Source organism: Erpetoichthys calabaricus, chromosome 1 (assembly GCF_900747795.2).
Source record: "Erpetoichthys calabaricus chromosome 1, fErpCal1.3, whole genome shotgun sequence".
Lineage (NCBI taxonomy): Eukaryota > Metazoa > Chordata > Cladistia > Polypteriformes > Polypteridae > Erpetoichthys > Erpetoichthys calabaricus.
This window is the reverse complement of record NC_041394.2, coordinates 319,424,522-319,446,116: the sequence shown is the minus strand read 5'-3', so window position 1 is coordinate 319,446,116 and position 21,595 is coordinate 319,424,522. Positions and strand designations below refer to the sequence as shown.

The following is a 21,595-nucleotide window of genomic DNA, read 5'->3' as shown; positions in this document are numbered from 1 at the left end:
CTATAGGGTGGCTGATACACTCAACCATTACAAACTTTAATTCCTTGCTCATCTTCCAACACCAGTCATTCTCCTTCTCAAACTCTAGAATTTAATACTTCCACTAATGGAGCTCTTGTCAACTAAACCCCCAACTCCAAGATCACCAACCCACTGATTTGGGGGGGCTTTTTCACTCAGTTTCACTGCTGGGTCACTTGGTGAGCACTTAAATTCCTGGTACTGTATGGGCTGAGCTTTCCTCGGTGTCACTTATGTTCCTGTCACTGTAGAATTAGACTGGAGAGTAGCAAACTAGCTGTTCTCTCTGTTGCTCTTATGAGGTTACCGCGTAATATTCTCTTGTGGCTTGTGAAACATCAATACAATTTATTAGTAACACTTTAGTTTAGGTACTGCAAAAATTAATCTATTACTCATTTACTATTATTTAACAAGATCTTAGCAAACACTTCTTTGGGTCTTCATAACACTCACAAAGCGTCAGTAAAATGTTTAAAGTAACCTACTAACAAAACTTGACTTTGGAGTAGTCTGAGGTGGCTTAACGCAGACGCAATTCTCTTGATATTACATATTTAGTATAAGACCTGTGAATCCTTCATATTAACAGTTCATTTTACCATCATGTCAATATGCCGCACTGCACAGAGATAAATAACCAATATACTCATGTTTTATAAGTGTTATGAAGACCAAAAGAAGCCTTTGTTAAGGTCTTGTTACACAAGAGTAAATGAGTAATAGATGCATTTCTGCAGTACCTAAACTAAAGTGTTACCAATTAACTGAAGTATATTTTATTCCTGGGTCTTGCCTGACCTAGATGTCTAGTGATAGTGCCCCTACTGTTTATTGTTTCTTTTAGAACATTATAAGTTGTGAGGTGAACAGGCTATTCAGCCCACCAAATGTATCCATTCTATTCATTTAGATTGTCCAAAATAACATCAAATAAAGATATGAACATCCATAAAGTCCTTGTAAATTTTTGGAACAAGGGCTTCTCAAACTCAGTCCTGTGGACCCCCAGTGGCTGCAAGCTGAACTAACTTCTGAAGTATGTTGGCCATCACTGTTGATATTATTTGGTCATAGACTTTTTTGCTCTTTTTCGAAAGTAGAGATTTATAACTTGGATCCAGACAGGTCAGCAGTTTCATTGGAGATGGATGTAGAGTGCTGTATTATAGTGGTATTTCCCTCTACTTTCTCTTTACCTAGGGGTAAGTGTACTCATCAGGTTCGTTACCAAGTTGATCTACTGTCGGACCTTAAGATTATCACACGCATACATAAATATACTCATACACACAGACTCTAACCACAACAGTGTCCAATGAATGACACACACACAGCTGGTTAACCTCTAGCACTTTAAACCACACAAGTGTCTTAGGAATAACACACCCTGTCACTTGCTCAGCACTTCAAGAGACTTACATGTTATCGGCACAAACAACATATGATGTTTTAAATATATTCAAACATAGAAAGGCTCAGCATCCTTTACTATAGGCCATTTATCAACCAAGAGTGGCTTACTTTACGTACTGTTTCCTACTATTGGGTGGAGCTCACACCCGCAGCCTTAATAAACCTTGCAGCACAGAGGTAATGGCAAACCTTCGGCTGCACCAGGTGCTCAAAGAAATCTACCTTATTACTTCAATCACTCTAGACATGAAGACAAAGCATAGAAAGTTAAAAGTAGTGTGGTATTTATTACATGAATAGTAATACCAAATAGAACAAAGAAAAACATAAAATAAGATTGATAGTAAAGTCTGGATATATATAGTCTTTAGAAAAAAGTAAAGATTACAAGGATGAATATCGCAGGAGGCTTGTAATCTAGCACTCGTTGTTGTTCATGAGATGCTTCGTTGACGATCAGATGGAACCGGCTGCACGTTGCCGGCGCCCTCTTCTGACATTGCTCTGTTCTCTTCTGATGTCATTCTGTTCTTCTCTTCTTCTCCTCTGATGTCGCTCTTCAGATGAGGCATATTTATTATAAAATTCTACCCTGGGGTTTCGCAAGATGTGATTATTAGATATTCTGATTGGCTGGCTGTCAGTATGATGAATGAATTCACTAGTCCATTTTCCCAAACAATAAAACTTTTTGATGTTGCTTAGTACCTACTAGCATGTCTTCCTTTCCCAGGCTGTAAACCCATTTAGCAACTTGTTGTCCCAGGTGCCCATCCTTTCTTAGGTTATAAAGTAATTGGTAGCCTGAGGCATCGTCATGTTTTCCTCTTTTTGTCTGAACAGCTGTTTAAAATTGAGATACAATTGGGAAGGGGATATGCTTTGATGTGTCCTGTGTTCAAGTTTATATAGTGTTGTCTTGAGCAAAATATAATGAAAATATAGACCAATGTTTACAGATTTTGTACCCCACAACAAGTGCCTTCGTTTCTGTCACCGTAACTCCTTGCATCATGGCCTGTGTTTGCATTCTCCATGTCCATCACTTCTCATAGTAAGAGGTTATTGTTTTTGGTTTCAGGAGATCTGTATGTAGTTGATGTTTAGGAGCAATATTGTAGGAGACATGTAGAAAAACCCGCCAACAATATTAAAAATGCAGGATACCTTAAATAAATGAGGAATAATGAAAGACATTGGTGCCAAGGGAGAGGCTATTTCAAGTATCCACACACCATTAAAGTTTTAAAGTGGACTTTATTGATTTTCAATAAACCTCATTTATTTCTATTAAATATGAGATTATTTTCTGAAAGTTGAAAAGGGAGAAAGAGTAGAGATGATCCAATGCAATTTAGGAGCCAATGCCCACACAATAATTATTGTTTTTATTTGTGTAATTACTTTTGTCTTTGTTTTGAAACAGATTTCCAGGAGAAGAGGAGCTGTCTAGTATTTCCATTTAACCAAGGGTCACTTCAGGGTAAAGCTCAAACTAAGAAGCACCAGTGTGATGTGGTGAAATCTGCCTCAAGTTCAATTACTTCAAAACTGGTTGATTTCCAGCATTTTGCTCTTCCTGCAGTGAAGCTTACAAGGATTGATGACATCAAAAGTTATAAATGGATTAGAAATGCAAATCTGGTGACTTTATATGTATGTCGGTCTTGTGGGAAATTCTATAAATGTAAATCTCATTTGGAAGAACATCAAAATCTGCACATTGGAGTGAAGCCACACTGTTGTACTGATTGTGGTAAGAGATTCCTGCACAAAAGTAATCTTCAGGTACACAAAAGAATCCATACTGGAGAAAAGCCATATTGCTGTAATGAATGTGGCAAGCGGTTCACGGTAATTGGTCAGCTTCAGGCACACATGAGAGTTCACACTGGAGAAAAGCCATATTGTTGTACTGACTGTGACAAACGATTAAGAAACTTGGGCTCTCTTCAAAGACACAAGAGCATCCACACTGGCAAGAGGCCATATGCCTGCACTGACTGTGGTAAGCGATTCACAGCAGTTGACAGGCTTCAAACACACAGACGAATTCATACTGGAGAGAAGCCATATAGCTGTACTGAATGCGGAAAGCACTTCACACAAGTAAGTACTCTTCAAGCGCATAAGAGAATTCACACAGGAGAAAAGCCATATTCATGTAACAAATGTGGTAAACGGTTCAGAAAACTGTGTGCCCTTCAAACTCATGTTAGAATTCATACAGGAGAAAAACCATATTCCTGTACAGAATGTGGTAAGCAGTTCACACAAATTGGTTATTTGCATATACACAAGCGAATTCATACAGGAGAGAAGCCATATAGCTGCCCCGAGTGTGGTAAACAGTTTGCAAAATTAGGTTCTCTTCAAAGACATAAGACTATTCATACTGGCGAGAAGCCATATTTCTGTACAGAATGTGGCAAGCGATTCACAGTAGTAGACCGGCTTCAAAAGCACAAACGTATTCATACTGGAGAGAAGCCATATTGTTGTACTGATTGTGGAAAGCAGTTCACACAAATAAGCACTCTTCAAGCACACAAGAGAATTCACACAGGGGAGAAGCCATACTCATGCTCTGAATGTGGAAAGCAGTTCACACAAGTAGGTACTCTTCAGACACACAAGAGGATACACACAGGAGAGAAGCCATATTCGTGTATTGATTGTGGGAGGCAGTTCTCAGTGATCAGTAGTCTTAAACGACACAAACGAATTCACACTGGAGAGAAGGGAGATTGAGAGCTGACCTTGGCCGCAGGAGACTGTGGCCTATACACAAAGTGATTAACAGTATAGATAAAAAAGGATAAAACAGGGAAGTACAGATCCTGCTGAACACAGCCAGAAACCATCAGTAACCTCTTTGCAGAACAGAACACAAAGCTTCTGGTAGCCAAAAACAAAACAGTTTTTTTTGTTCACCTTTACTTTCCTCTAATACCAGAGAAACATTAGGAACACATGGCAGAAAATGTAATTAAGAGCTATGATGATTGATACCAGTTTTTACAGATAGAAACATCCATGCCAGGAAAAAAAGCATTCATTTATAGCATGGAAGAGTTAAGTATCTGCACCAAGTGACTGTTCTGTGCTAGAAAGAGTGAGGCAGAAAAGAAGATAAATAGTTTGGTGTGGAAATTAATTTGTGTCACTTTCTTGGATCATTAGGTTTTCTTAAAAAAAAAAAAAAAAAAAATGTGCCAGGGTCATATAGGTGCTGTATACATTACTATTGGTATTATTCAGTACTCAATCCAAGTTCCAGAAAGAGACATTATGTAGAATATAACCCACTTGGAGCACAACCATGGCGGTGTGCAGATGTAAAGCTTAATGGAGATGTGGAATTTCAGGACTGCCGGCAAAGATTAACGCATACAATGATGAGATAAGGTCAAAGAAGGATCTGAGGAAAGTACAACTGGTAAAATTGCATCACTGTATATCACTCAAGACCGTGAAATGCAATTGCAAAACAACCCAATTAGGCCATGTCCACTACACTAAATTGTTTGTATAAAATGCAGACATTTCTGTTTGTTTTCATCCACACTAGACTGGCATTTTCAGCTGATGGAAACAAATATTTGTGAAATGTTTCCCATAGCTGAAGATTTCAGAAAAAGACAGCATTGTGTTTCCATTTGATTTCTGATAATGCTGACCTTCTTGCGCTCTGGTCAGTTCATGTTTATTACATGGCCCTTCTCTGATTGGATTCTGCTCATCACAACATCTCATTCCCTGGTTAGTAACCCTTCATGGAAGAAAAACATACTCTGACATAGCGAGCATAAAAGAGTTGCTTTCCATGGCGCTTGTTGTTTTGCTTACCTGCATGTGTCTAAATTGCGTTTTGTACAGTGTGATAGCCGCCTACATGAGCAAAAAGCAAATAAATTACTGGTCACTACAGTTTTGTGATATATCCTGTTGCTGGCGACCTTACTGTTGTAGTGAACACTTCAGAGCCCTGTGAGAATTAGATTGTAAATAACACAATTGACAGCATTTTATCAATGTTTACTTAAAATTGATCCATTCAATAAGGAGGGGGATGTCCACAGCAAAATTAATAACAATATGCTTAACAAAGTGGACAGGTGTAGAATGCAGCCAAAATCACTAAAATACAGCAAAGAGACAGGAAAGCATGGATATAATAGACACACGTGGATATGAATTTGTTTATTTTCTCTATTGAGTTAGTTTTAAAAATTTTCCCTGGTATAAGATGTACTCCAATCAATGTGGACTGCTTATAATCAGTCCTCTTGTGAATAAACATAGAGCTCTTTTTTTTTTGTAAGTTTAACATTTGTGGTAATTTTATTTAATAACAAGACTACCGTCTACAGTCCTGCAGACTGTTACTATGATCAGCACGTTAATGTTACGTGGTATCAATTTCTTTATGTTAATATGCTGTGAATGTGCTATAAGAGTCCTGTCTGCTATTACTTTTAAAAGCGCATAAAGTGCAAGTGAAGCTGATTTTCACAGGGATTGTACATGTCCAGTGTAGGTGAAGTTCTGTGGCATACGTGTTTTTAGGTGTTTCAGTGTCGACAGTGATACTTTTGTAAACAATCTCAAAACTTCTGGGTGGATGGAGATCCTTTTCGTTTGAAAAAGTCTTAGACTGCTACCTGTTCCACAGAAATATAAAAGATACAAAAAAAAAATCAAAGAGGAAGTAACAGTGGTCAACAACTTTGAATCTGAATAATGTGGTTTAGGATAACAAATCATTGACATTTATAATAAGAATTTTTTTTTATCCGAACTGTAAAAAGATAATTTGCACATTAAGTAAAACATATGAAAGAATGATTGTAAAATGCAGTATAAATGGTTGCTTCTTTTAAGCAATTCACTAACAGTGAGAATGAAATTTTAATTCCGTAGACTGTACATAATGCTATTTAAACTTCAATTCCGTAGACTGTACATAATGCTATTTAAACTTCAATTCCGTAGACTGTACATAATGCTATTTAAAGTCAAACTTGTTCCTGGCTTGTGGCTAGAGCTGGAAAGCCTTCTTAGTATAATAAAGAAGGCACAAGTAAACTGGAAGAGGTTTGAGGCACCATGGGAACCCATTTAACACGTAGAATGGTACAATAAAAATAGATTTGTTCCTGACGTCAGTATAAATTTAGGGTCTTATTTTAACATACTAATTAAAGGCATTTTGTTATTGAGCATAACTCACAATAAAAAAAGTATTTCAGTTACCTTGTAGTTGGCACATGAAACAGAAAATTCTTTGTGCATGGCAGCTGCACAGCAACTCCACTGAATCACACAAGTTATATCTTGCACAATTTGATGTAATCGAATGCTGCATATTCCATTTGGACTTCGTAGTGGTGATACACTAATCTTTAAGAGATACTTAGATGGTGAAAAATGAAAATATTGCCTAGAATTATCTAAATATGGCTAATAATAAACAACAAACTCAAAGTGAAATATTCTGTTTTGTGACCCCATACTGATTTTTTCATGCTTGTTTCAGAGTCTTGCTATCTTTTGTTTACATCTGTTACCTATGAATATACTCGTATTTAGTGCTATACCCCCAAAGGAGGTTCACAAGATAACTCATAGGTAGTGTCCGTCTATACATCACCTACTAAGACTTAACTCGTATTTAACAGTCAATGTGTTAATATCCAAGGGTGTTGCACCAGGGTGAAAGGATCTCAGATGAGTATTTTAAGCTTCAGGTCTTGGAGCTCTTTCCTATCTTGAAGCTGGTTCCACAATGAATGCTGACATCCAGTGTAGAGCTGGTTTATATACTTGCAGGACCAGAAGAATCGAGGTTATTGACATTGAGGCAGAAATGAGGTTGGGCTTCTTCTTGGGACTTCTCCTACATTCTAAGGACAGAAGTGCTTACCTTTAGGATAGCCTATGAGATACTCACCATGTATGCCTGCATTACAGTATGGAATATTCACATGCATTGTCCCACTTTGAGAGCCAGGTGGACAGAGCGCTGAGCATGTCCAGTCTCGTTTTTCTTTCTCTTTCCCTTTAGTTTCCCTTCCACTCACTTTGTCCTGTGTCTGATTCTCTTGAAAGCTCTATGTATATGTAGCACAACATACATCTTCCTAAGCCATTTGTGGACAGGGATATCTCGGTGAGCTAGATGAGACATGCACACAGAACAGAAACATTAATTTGACACTGAAGTTAAAATTCAAATGGAAACACAAAATTGAAACAGACATACAAAGTGTCATTGATGTTAAAAAGTTATTTGTTTTCCTTTATAACACCATCCTGGTAAATTCATATAAAGCCACTGAAAATGAACACAAAGCTGGCTTACCCTCCTTCACATATGATACACACTGTTGATTCATCGCACCACTTTGTACAACATAGAAGTTCTCACTGGTGCATACAATAAATATTTTAAGTAAATAAGACTGTAGGGAAACAAAATCTTTTTGTTTTGGGGTAGAAGTGCTATTTAATTTGGAGAAAATTAATTGGGAACCTCCGCCACCCAAATCACTTACCCTCAGAATTCAGTATCCCAAGGGTTTCTTTAGTTCCCCGACAAATATCAAGGCAAGAGATTCAGGTGGCTTGATGGAGAAATGCTTTAAAACTGAATAAAGAGTGAGAAGAGGTGTTGAAGAAGTCAGTAACCAGAGCATGGGGCCTTAATGTTTATAGTACCGTAAGTGTATTGCTAATGTTGAAGTGCAGGGCTACTCAGCTACATCCTGGAGGTCTGCAGTGCATGCAGGTTTTCACTTTAACCATTTTTTACTCTATTTATTTACTAATAAAGGAATATTTTGATGCTTAGTTTTAGTTTGTTTGCTACAATTCAGAGCCTTTAATTTCCTATTTTACTCTTGAATGGGCTGCATTAAATTTTTAGTTATTGCCTGTTTTCTTAACTGGCTTTCAGTTGATAATGAAGTGCAGATAACAAAGGAAACCCCAGCTCTCCAGCCAACATGCTTCCATTTAATCCTGTGTCCATGTATCACAAAGTATCTGCGTTAAAAAAATATTTTGAAATAAATGAGAGAGAAGGGAAGGACCATAAAATATATGTTTAAAATCCATCCATCCATCCTCTTCCGCTTATCCGAGGTCGGGTCGCGGGGGCAGCAGCTTGAGCAGAGATGCCCAGACTTCCCTCTCCCCGGCCACTTCTTCTAGCTCTTCCGGGAGGATCCCAAGGCGTTCCCAGGCCAGCCGAGAGACATAGTCCCTCCAGCATGTCCTGGGTCTTCCCCGGGGCCTCCTCCCGGTTGGACGTGCCCAGAACACCTCACCAGGGAGGCATCCAGGAGGCATCCTGATCAGATGCCCAAGCCACCTCATCTGACTCCTCTCGATGCAGAGGAGCAGCGGCTCTACTCTGAGCCCCTCCCGGATGACTGAGCTTCTCACCCTATGTTTAAAATTGTCAGGAAAAAAAAAATCTACTTTGTTGTCTTGGAAGAATGGAAACACCAACAAGCCATAATAATGAATTAAACACCAAGCTTCATTATCTGCTAGATCTGGCTTCTAATTGTAAAACTGGTTGGAATGAAAACCTGCAGCCACTGCGGCCATCCAGGACCATAACTGAGAACCCCAGTTGTAATGTATTGTTTAGTATAATTTATACTATACTGCCTTGAGTTTGATGTCATTGACATACACATTTTTAAAAATGTGTGGTTAAACTGAGCACTTGCATCTCCTTGATATACAAATGTGAATCAGAAACTGATATAAAGTGGAACCATAAACAAAAGATGTATGTCTATGCAATATAAAATGCATTTATAATCATTGATGACATTTGAGTTCCAATCAAGAAGTTGCTGAGGTGTTTGTTTCAATTTGAAACACATGTTTGCCAATTGTGTTTAACGCATTATTAGGCAGGCAGTGTGATACAGAAGTTAAGGCTTTGGATTTCAAACCCTGAGGTTGTGGGTTCAAATCCCGCTACAGACACTGCTCCAAACCAAAAGAAATGTAACCAGTTTTATCATAAATGTCATAAGTTGTCTTAGATGAAGGTGTCAGCCAAGTAAGGAAATATAAATTAGCATTCTGTGCCAAACGTTCACATTAGTCATCAAGTAAATATTTTAATCTTGTTTGTTGGTTCGTACATTTTGAAACTACACTGAGGGCAATGTGCATCCACCAGAAATGACTGCTTCATTTACTAAAGGTAGAAACAAGGCTTAAAAATAATAGGTAATTAATTTGACAGCTACCCCGATAGCTTAATGTATTCAACTTGGCAAGAAAGGGCTGTGTTCATAGTAAGATAATGTTACAATCAAATAGCATTTAGTGAGACAGATAAACAGCTTAAGCTTTACCAGCACTTTGACAAATGAGGTGCTATGGCCACACAAATTGATAAACAGGAGTGCTATTGCCACGGTTTACAGGCAGCTGGTGTCGAGGAGTCTCTGGGTGTTCAGGCTTATATCTCTGTGGTAAACACTGCGTCTAATCACAATGAAGTAGGTGCAACATCCCTGCACCAGAATATGGCCTAGTCTTAAAATATGATGAGCGTAGTGGCTAACTACAGGAAAATCAGAAATGCTGCTCATAACAGATCTAAGAAAAAAATGATGCTGCATAATATGCATCTTTACTTTATACAATCTGTTCTCAGAAATTGATGCAGGCCAAATGACCACTATAACTGTCAGGATCACAGCAATAAGATGGTAACAGAGGTCAACAGTGGAACTAAAACAATGTTACAATACAAAGTAAAGTCATCATAAAGCTCCAGAGATATAGACCTAAATGTACCTAGAATATAAAAAAAGCTTTCATAAATTCTGAAATGCCTCGAAGTATAACTTAGGAAAAGTGGCAGGTAAACCATAGTAGGGGTCCAGAGAGAACTGTGACAAGTCAATTAAGATGTCTTTATCCTGTAAAGAATTTGTAAGACCACGACTATCATAAGTTACAGTACACTTTTAAATACACCCAGAGATTAATACAATAATAACACAGCAAAACAGAAACATGCAGCATTGAGAGGCTGGAAGTGTTTATGGTGAGTTTTACATAGCAAGCATCAAAATCATACCTGAAAATTAAAACGCAGCTACAAAACAAAACTACTAAAAAGTGGACAGCATTAGACAAAGCAAAAGTACATTTGAACTCTGCATTGAGTCTTCAATGCCTTCCAGTGTTATGGTAACAGGACAGTCACTACAAAGCAGGCGAGTCTTCATCCTGAGCCATGAAACAGCCAGAGCTGCCTAAGTGGACCAAGGATGAGAGTCCAAGGGAGAAGGAAGCACAAAGCTGAACAAGTCTAATGTGTGCAGCAGTAAAAAGGGAGAGCTGGGACTAACAGACAACGTCTGGCATTTGGACCAGATGCCTGTGAAACTCGGTCATTTTTAGGAATACACAGAAAAGTGATATTAGCTGAAAATGGAAAAAGTACTCCTTGTGTTGGGTTTGGTGATTTCTAATACGCATTAAACAGACACTGAACCCTGTCGACATTGCTGCATGGTTGTTGGCGGTACAATCAATTTTTACATTGAATGGAAAAGACAGCACAATAGCAATATGCTACATTTGTTCAGCAGATACGTTTGTTCAAATACAAAAAATATTATACAAAATGTAATTTGTCATCTAAAAGAAGCTGCATGTGGGCAAGCATGCGGCCTTCAGCCTAAAACTAAAGGGGGAAACCTGCACTGCAACTTGCTGCTCCTTTTAGAGTTGCTATTTTGAAATTTAAGACATTCAGTTAAAGCAGTCTGAAAGCAGACCCCATCACTCTGATGATCATGACTAGGGTGTTCCATATTAGAATTTCAAACATTTAAGATTTCACATAGAAATTCTACTTTATGCTACTTTAATTTGATTTGTTACTGAAAGCAGTTTAATATGCTAAGGTCAAAATAACAAATAGTTTAATCTTATTCTAAGTTAAAGGCAGAAAACAGCCCTGGGTATGACACCAGTCCATCAGACTACCCAGGAAAAAAAATGGTAGAGAGAGAGAGGGGCAGCTAAAACAAAACTGGCTTAATTTAATTCAGGGTCACAGTAACGGGACTGGAGGGGAAGGTGTCTGGAGGGATCGCAGCAGCACAAGATGTAAAGCAGGAAACAGCTGAAGGCATGGCACAAGTCCATGAAAATACCCAGAAGAAAATACATGCAGACAGATTGGGAACGACATACAGTCAACACCTGGGCATGGCATTAAAACACAGAGCGCTGGCCCCACTGTGCCACAGTGATGCCCAAAGGTTTAAGATAGATAGATAGATAGATACTTTATTAATCCCAAGGGGAAATTCACACACAACATAAGATGTTTAAGAAAAAAAATTGTTTACCTCCTTTGTACCCTGCTCATAGGGTTATGTATAATCTTTTTGCAAAATGTAAAAGAAATAATAGGAAATAGATCAGATGGCAGCAGGACCTTTTATTAATATCAACCCAGAATTTGTGTGTCAGTGCATCCTTAATTAAAACGGGACCAATGTGTATTGTAAATGCATATTTCTGTGTACACATTGTAGGTTTATTCCCTTTTTGTTGAATATTTTTATAAACACTGTTCAGTTGATTCTGATCATCAGGTATTGTCATTAAAGTCTAAAACAATTATTTTCTAATTGGATGTTTCTTCATTTCCCTTGTTGATCGTGACTGAGTTTATAGAGTGTTTGAAATTATGTTATTCTAAAGCATTTATGCACAGAAATAAAGTCGCATTCTGGACTTTCATTTTTGGAACATCATCTTCTTCTTTTGGCTGCTCCTGTTAGGGGTCACCACAGCGGATCATCTACTTCCATATCTTTCTGTCCTCTGCATCTTGTTCTGTTACACACATCACCTGCATGTCCTCTCTCACCACATCCATAAACATAAACTTGTACATTTATCTCATTTTCATTCTAAATCTTAATTGTTTGTTTGTACATATGAATGCTTCATAAATGTGAACTTTGATTTGTACCTTTTATGATTATCTTTATCCTAAATCTAAATTGTGATTCTGAACATGTGAACATGAGAAAAACAAATGTTTTAACTTCACAGCCCCAACACTTAAGGAGTGCGTTGTGTATGCACTACAGGTGGGAAACACAAAACTGCAGTGACTGCCTGTCTCACCTGTCTATCTGAAACAGTCAGCGCGCTTTGAAGTACATTGTGATCAAAGAATTAGCATTGTTCTCAGTCTTGTGAAAGCCATCATCTGGATGTTACAATGCCCTGATGGTTAGCTGGCTGTGAAAAAGGGTGAGCCATTATTTAGAACTCAGATCATCTGCTTTCTGGTGGTCCTGAAACAATCAATATCAGACATCAAAAAAACAGTGCCCTTAAACGCAGGTAGAGTCCCCATTTGAATTAAAAAAAGAACCTTCCATTTCTCTTTAATGAAAACACCAGCAAACTTCTTGAAGTCTGTATGTAAAAAGTCTCTTATTAGTTACATTTCTAAAGTAACCAGGTTTATTAATGTGTTATTTAATAATGTGAAATACAGTGTTTGTTATATAGTGACTATAAAAAGTATAAAGACCCTTGTGGTTGAAGGTAAATGACTGTCCTGAAACAAAAGAAACCCAATGATATCAGAACCATGTTGGGGCTCATGGCAAACCGTATCGATAACCAACAAGCATTTTCACTGTTTGGGTTAAAGTTGCTTATACTGTTGTCACACACGTGCGAGTAGGAGGCAGCTAAAGGGCTTGATTGTAATTGTACACCAGACCAGGGGCAGGGGGGTGCACTGACTCTCTCTCTCAGTTCCTTGCAGACCATTCTCTGGAAATCCCGCCGGGTTCCGCCGCCTCTGAAAACGTCACTTCCAGCTCTGGTGCCCCGAAGACGTCACTTCCTCCATCGCCAACTTACAATCACATGTTCAGTTCTGTTTTGGACTCGAGTCTTGTACCCAACTCTCTTCAATTTCAACCTTTTGCAGCCAGGGCATATTATACGGGTGGCTGTCCCAAACCTTTGTGACGTCTGTTGGTTATTTTTCTGACAACTGTATATACAGTGACATTCATCTTAAATAATGTGTTTGACATTGGATGTTAATTAGATTTGTGTGTATTAATCATGGTACCACAATCTTTAGTTTTTGAGATATTTGATTTGTAAAAGTACCAATCCAACCCACCATGCCTCTGTAGGGAATGGCCTTGCTGAGGTTAATGAGCCTGACATAGTCATGTCAACCCTCTATAGGTGACACTTGTTTTTAACAAATGTAGATTACAGTGCACCATATAGTTTCCCTGTGTTATTTATAAAATGCATGTCTCCTTGTAGTAAACATGCATTTTTAGGTTATTATTTTTGACACAGCAGCATTAATCTTATACATTGTATTGAATCTTTTTAACAAAAATTACAATGAAGCCCAGTTTTTTAATTTCTTGCTGCCCAATGCATAGTTTTCAGACATTTTATGTGTAAAGTGCAGGTTTACTTATTCACAAACGTCTCAGTGACAGATTGAGGGGCGTATTGTCTTTAAAGCAACATCAAACATTCACATTTGGGTCTTGTTGCATAAAGTACACTGTCCCTGGATTACACTGGAATTCCCTCCATATAGCCCACTTGATTAGTTCAGGGCCATGGGGTCCACAGTCTATCCCAGTGGTACTGAGTACAAGGCAGAAAAAACATGGGATTAGATGTCAGTACATAGCCGGGCCTACACAGCTACATTAGTGCACATTTAGCAGAGAAGTTTTCTATGCTCTGTCAGCTTTCATCCATTTTTTCTTTAAAGCACATATGTCATCAGTGAGCCAAGGAGTAACAGTAACTTTTCACCTAGCTCTAAACTGTACTGGGGCAACAGAATCCAGAGTGGACTGACATCTCTCTATTATAAAAAAAAAAACTTGCGGCGAGACAAGACTTTTTCCCAGGGACAAGACGTGATCTTTTGAAGAGAGACAGAGAGACATTTTCACTTCCCGCAAGAAGGACAAGTCACGTCATACTTTCAACCTTCAGATGCAAGTCCCGTGATACACATGCTGAGCATGTTAGAGATAATGGAAGTAGGAAAATTTGAAAAAAGGCAAAAAATGAGAGTAAAGATCGCATTAGCTCAAACAAATGGAAATATTACTTGGTGAAATAATGGAACAGCGAAAAGAGATTGAATATTCAGGTGCTGTACAGGCTTTTAAATGTTTGAAGCTCCACAGGAAATTCAGATCACGCGGCAAGGCAACAGCAGCATGCCAACAGCTTCTCGAGCAAAGAGGAGGTGAAAGAAAACAACAGTTACTTGTTTCCCGATGTATCACCGTTTAAGAGGGGTTTCAGAGGAGAGTCCGCGTCTCCTTGGGGTGCGCTCAGCCCCTCTTCTTCACACCAGTGCCTACCGCTTACGGTGGGCGAGTGAATTGCAGAACACGCATGAGGGCAGCAGCAACACACCAGCAGCTGCTCGAGCAAAGTGGAGTTAAAAAATCGTATCGCCGTTTAAGAGGGGTTTCAGAGAGGCGGCCCCTGGCAGAGGGGGGAAGGGGTTGGCGAGCGAAGCAAGCAGGGGGCAAAGCCCCCTAGTATATTATTAAAATCATCCAGAAGAGCATTTGGATTATTTACATTAAATAGATTTGAAGCATGATCTTGAAACATTTAGGAGAATTTCAGAGAAGTCTCATTATTAAACAAAACGGACCAGATAGCCCTGTTTACCTAAGATAGTATATTGTACACAAACATTAAAATTTATACATTTATGATCAGACATCACAAAGTCCATTAATGTAACGTTAAAAGGAGTTACACCAAGTGTAAAACCCAAATCTAGTGTATGACCCTGAATGTGGGGCCAGTTACATGCTGCACTAAGGTGAAAGACTGAGCAATGTTTAAAAATTCTACCACTAAAGGATCAGTGGTTACATCTATGTGGAAGTTAAAATCCATGCAATGATAATTCCAGGAGCGGACTGGGTCTCAAATCCGGCCCGGGCATCCTTCAACAAGTGAGGTGACGAGGTCGACCCACTCAGCCCATTATTCATAGTCATTTTCTTAAAATTTGTGAGGGGCCCAGTACTTGCTATGAGCCTATGAACTCTAACTGTTGCCATACTTAATCTGTACACTGTTGTTTAGACATAACTTAAAATTTGACGACATGCTTAAAAATAAAATTAAAATTAACACGGTTTACACGTTATTAGAGTACATGTCAAATGTCAATGTCATGTCCAAGTGCCAGTACCCTAGTACACTAGTAGTTACTCATTTACAATGGAATACATTATAACCGGGGTTATAATGAAAACCTCAAATGATTGAAATGTTCCATTATGTCCAATGTTCCAACACCTGAAAACCACTAATTATCACTCACGCCGACGACTAGAGAACAATAAAATGCATAATACATAATCTAAACTAATTATTGGTACCGAAGAATTTATATATGAGATACAATAAATTGCAATAATGTATATGCTAACCGAAAAGTAGCAGTATCGAAACAGAAATCGGCAAAGGCAGTTTTGACCAAAGTTTTCGCTGCAACGTTGTGTACTGACAACTAAAACAACTTGATGACGTAATACGGTATATTATGTAAGGCTATAGAAATCGCAGTACCGGACAGATAAATGTTTAGTTTAGAAAATTAATTTTAATGTCAAACAGTTACCAGTACATAAAATTTATTTCATGAAACGGCCGTCCCATGACCAGACCAGAGTCCACGGCCCACCAGGCATTGCCCAAATGCCCTAATGGCCAGTCCGCCCCTGGATAATTCTGTTACTGTATATCTTAAAACAAAATCTGATAGCAGATCCGAAAATTAAGAAAAAAAAGATGATGGCTTACAGGTATGTGGACGATAGATTAAACAACACAGTGAAGGTTCTTTACACGAGATTTGAAATAATAAGTGCCTCAAAAGAACTGACATCTTTAACCTTGATAAGATCACAGATGAATGAATTTTTAAATACTACTGCAACCCCTCCACCCCGTCCAGAGGCTCTAGGGATATTAAAATACAGATAGCAAGGGGGCAAATTTCTGTATGAAGTATAGAAAATCAAGCCCATGTGACAGAATAAAATCGTTTAAAGTAATCACACTGACCTTACGTGCATTAGAGACATCTTAACATCAATATTACTTAGAAAAGAGGTAGGATTAAGAACAATGAGGTTAGAATAATCGACATATAGGTTTTGCTCCCCTACATATTATATTATTAAAAACACGAGGAATTAATGTGTAATTTGCATTGATTGCTGCACAGGGAGCATAACAGACTTTAGTACAATCATTTACATTAATGACCTTGCTCGCTAGTCAAGAGTCATTTAAAACACGATTACGATTTTTGCATAGCATGAACCAGCATGGGGCGGCACGGTGGCGCAGTGGGTAGCGCTGCTGCCTCGCAGTTAGGAGACCCGGTCTCCTGCGTGGAGTTTGCATGTTCTCCCCGTGTCTGCGTGGGTTTCCTCCGGGTGCACCGGTTTCCTCCCACAGTCCAAAGACATGCAGGTTATGTGCATTGGTGATCCTAAATTGTCCCTAATGTGTGCTTGGTGTGTGGGTGTGTGTGTGTACCCTGCGGTGGGCTGGCGCCCTGCCCAGGGTTTGTTTACTGCCTTGCGCCCTGTGTTGGCTGGGATTGGCTCCAGCAGAACCCCGTGACCCTGTAGTTAGGATATTGGGGGTTGGATAATGGATGGATGGATGAACCAGCATTGTATGTATTGTGCATCACATTTAATTATTATTTCGTGAGTTTATCCGATGTAAATACTGTGCTATATATACACCAAAGTTAGAGCACGGCTCTTTTTTTCGAATTTGCTTACTGGGCTCTTGGAAACCGAAAACTTTTAGAAATGTATTCACAGTTTTTGTTAAGTTGTGAAGTTGCCAACTTCAGCTTCTTCTTATAAACCGAAACAGTATTGTAAATCTGATCGCCGTTATCTTCAGGACCGATAAATTATTTTGGGCTGACATCCGGAGTTTTAAAAAGCAAATTCATTATAATTCTCAATATGTAATTTTAAAGATATCTTTTACTTTTTTTTCCTTATGCTGCATTTTCTTGTTTCACTTCTTGCTCTGAATACATGGAAGAAAATAAGTACTGCGTGCCAATTGTAACGGCACACTTGCAGTGAGAAAAGGATGATGGCTGTGGTCCTCAACTTTTGCCAAAATGACCCTCGGTCAGAAGCCTCTTGAGAAGAGTGGTAAGTTCCGGCTCGAGGGGGTCATTTAAAGCCTCATATATCGTGTCAAACCCACCACCCCCCAACCTGTCGGTCTTAAAAGGTGAGAGGAGTGAGGCAATCTCTTCATGCAGCAGATCGAAGCGCGGCATTGTCATGCAACGTTTTCCATTTTAAAATTTAACGACATTCTTTTTTTAACATTACAAGAGAATTAAACAAAAGAGTCAAGTGTGGACCGTAAGAAATACATACACATCCAATATCTTACAACCTTTTAAAAAGTGTGCGAAATACTGGAGCGATGCAGAAAAGTCACGATGGCAAAAACGCGAATTATGACAAAGTATTAATGTATGCCCATTTAAGAGATGCTGTACTCGTAATAATATTAGCAATGTATTCAAAGCAGGGATGGGGCTTTTTTTTTGGAAAAAAGCTTGTATTGTTTTTAAATGAGCTTATTTTGTTCATTTTCAATATATGCGGAAGGGTTGCTTGTGAAAAGGTTAAAATAAGTACAGATTGACTTGTTGAAATAATGACACATATTATTCAGAGCATAGCTTTGTCTCTCATTCTAATTCTTAAAACAGTATAGACATTGTTAACTTCAAAGCAAAACGCAGCCAATGTTTTTATTTATAAGTGAACTACATAAATCTCGTAAAATAATTGTAAAACATCATAATATAATACTTAACACCAATTTATCATGAAATGCTATATCAGCGTTTTATTCAATTTTTCGTGTGACTTTTACAGATTTTATTTAAAACTTATTTTTATGGCTGTTTATATTTCATAGCTGGATTTTTTCAGATGGCACATTTCAAAATACCTTAGTTATTTAAAAAGGGGATTTTTTAAAGATAGTTTCATCGCCTATAAATCAATCTTTTTTGATTCGGCGTTTCAAAATGTAATATTTTATATATAGTGCATTATTGCTATTTTTCATGCGATAATAAATTTCATAATTACGTTTTTGGTTAATCTAAGTTTTGGCACACATTGCGTCCCATACGCTCCTGCCAATCGAGATTATCAGACCAATTTAACATACCTGACGCTGGTATTCCGATATGCTTCCTGAACGCAAGCAAATTTTATTTTTAACTGACAAAGTCACAACAGTAGCGAGATCAATATAGCAAATTATTAGCAGATTTTAGACAATGCTTTCCTTGACACTTTGCAACCCAACTGAGCTGGCTAATTAGATAATATTTTAGCTACAGTAATGATGATGTATTGTAAAACACGACGAAAACTTAAGCCGAAAGCCTTAGCTGGTATTTTTGAATTTCGGAATAACTGTTATATTCACTTGTTTTTTGTTTTTTTTTTAAATTTATTAATATTATTATTTTTAATCTCGTTCCTTTGGAAAAATTTCCGATTTATCCAAAGGCACCATCACGGGTAAAGCAGCCGATCATGCAGTCCTATTGTCTCGTCGATCATAAAAGTGAGCTTTTGTGTCAGTCTCGTTTTTTAATAGAGAGACCTCGTATATCTATAGGGAATGTTCTGTTTCGCGAACCCTGTACAGCAATACATATTGTATGTGAATTAATTGCATTGTCTCATTCCTAGTAAGGATATAAAGGGGTTGAAGCGAATGGGAAGCTAAAAATATACTTTACCTCAGGTAGCATTATGAAAAGTACTGTGATCGAGGCGCTAAGCATTGGAAACAATCCTTTTCTGTTGCTAACTGTTGCTCTCGAGTATACTGTTACATGCTGCATTTTTAGGACTTTATCACACTATGCAGTCCTAGCATTTCAAATGGCCCCTTACCATTTTGGTCTCCGATAGATGGCACTAGTGTATTTACAGATGTGAAATCGCTCTTAAGACCGTTATGGTTACCGCAAAGACTTCTGGAAGTTGTAGTCTTTTCGTTTTGCATAGAGACTACGCATGTGCAGAGTCCCGGTCATAACTGGTATGTTAATGCCAAATAAGAACATGTAAACTGTGAGTGGTTTTTAGTTTCTTCTCTCGCTGTAGTAGCGTAAGTTGGGCGAAGTGAGGTGAAAATCTGAGAAGATGAGGTGAGAAATTGTAGGCAACCACGGTGTCATTTACTGCCTGAGACCTACGAGTCAGTGGCCGATTTGGGCAGTAGTGCAGTGCGGACCAGGGAGTTCTCATCACCGGGTATCTGAAGCAGTCAAGGTACTACAGTGCGATACTGAGGAAAAAGGAGTTACCTCGGGGGTCTGCAGCGGTGTTCAGAACAAGCCAAAGGTGTGCATCATCAATACCGAGAGTTTTAAAAGGGAAGTTCGTTGGCCTTAACATTGTGTGGGGCATATGAGGTAAGAGAGCGTCTTTTGAAGAGGCCTGCATGACAGCTCTCAGATTAATAACTTTAGACTTACTTAAGGATGGCAGTGCTTATTTAAAGCGTCAAACTGTTTGTGGAGGCGATGACAGTTTTGTCCCGATTTTAATATGTAAGGTTATTATGCAATGTTTGATTTCATGGTCGTAGAGTCGGACATGTCCTGATCCCCATTTGGATATCGTGGCTTGATGATTACGTTTACTCCTATGGGTATCGAATATGTATATGTAATACTGGGTGAGGATTTGAAATGGGAAATCGTACAGTAAAATTTATAACCAACGTATCATGCTTTTAGAAAGCCTACAATATTACCTATTTATCTCTATCATTGTGAGAAGTTGGAAAATTCTGCATGTTAAGTGCAATAAGGAATTGTGAGGCTTCTGTGAACCCATTTATTCTGCTTTATCAGTGCATATAAGGAATTAAAGGTGAAATTGAAGTAACTCTGTTTTGGAGTAGTGATAATGTGGTTTCACTCAATTTTTTGCAGATCAAAAAAAGGAACTGTGCCTTTGCAGTGAGAGGATGAACATGATAATGCAGTCATGTCGAAATCTCCAGGGAATTCCAAAACAGGACTCTAGTTGTGAAGGAGAATTGTCAGAAGATAGGGACGATGACAGTGAAGAGGAGGATCACACAAAAAGTGGGGGAGACCTACAGGGAGACGATGAACAAATAGCTTGTGTCCACATTAAGGAAGAAGACTGTGGGTGGGAATCTTCCTATTTTAAGCAAAATGAAGTTGGCATCAAGGAAAAAGAAGAAATGGAGGATTATGAATGGGAAGCTGTTGTTATCAAAGAAGAGGACTGGGAGGAGTCCATTAACATTAAAACAGAAGATCAGGGGCCAGAAGATGACATTAGACTGGAAATGGCTTTTGAAGTATTAGAACCCACTCAAAGACAAAATTGTCCCGCCAGCCAGCTGCCTTTACATATTAAAGCATCCAGGTTAACAAAAGTTCCTTTTAGCCAATCTAGAAAAGGTGAGTGCCAAAAGAAACATAAAGCAATAAGAAATAGGAGGCAGTGCCCTGTAATGGACTGGTGATGTCCAGTGTTGGTTTCTGCTTGGTCTCCAGTGCTGCTAAGATAGGCTTCAGCACCCTGCAAACTTGAATTGAATTAAATGGGTCAGGACATGCACACATGCATTTATGGATTTATTATGGCAGGATGGAGGTTCTTAAGAAACTGCTAGCAGGTTTACAGAATAGTGCAAGGGCATACACTGAGTCGAGAGGGGACACTTTGTGGCTCCTTAGCCAATATTCCACATTTTGAATAATTACAGTTTATGTAAATAATTTTTTGGCAGAAATGAAAGCTGCCTTTTTGTATACTCTGGGTATGTCTCAGATGCTTGTCACTATTTAATATTGCCATACAGCGTGTCTGGTAGGGGGTACAGGTGACAAACTTTTTATTGTTAGTTGGTTGGTGACAGCAAAGAAAGACTATTGGTTATCTGGTTATGTAAATTACATAAAGAATAAGAGGGTGTGTTC

The 21,595-nt window shown here is 38.5% G+C and overlaps 1 protein-coding gene across 2 annotated transcripts in view; it reads left to right on the top strand.

Moving 5' to 3' along the window:
- Nucleotides 1-21,595, top strand: part of LOC114664119 (zinc finger protein OZF-like) — a 36,381-nt gene that overhangs the window by 12,840 nt on the left and 1,946 nt on the right. The window contains exon 3 of one of the 2 annotated variants that reach the window (XM_051929051.1): nt 2,864-4,124. In XM_051929051.1, the coding sequence (XP_051785011.1) occupies nt 2,864-4,124 (1,261 nt within the window). Of the gene's footprint in view, nt 1-2,863; nt 4,125-20,578; nt 21,074-21,595 lie in introns of those variants that run through there. The other variant, XM_051929040.1, reaches the window with a different exon arrangement.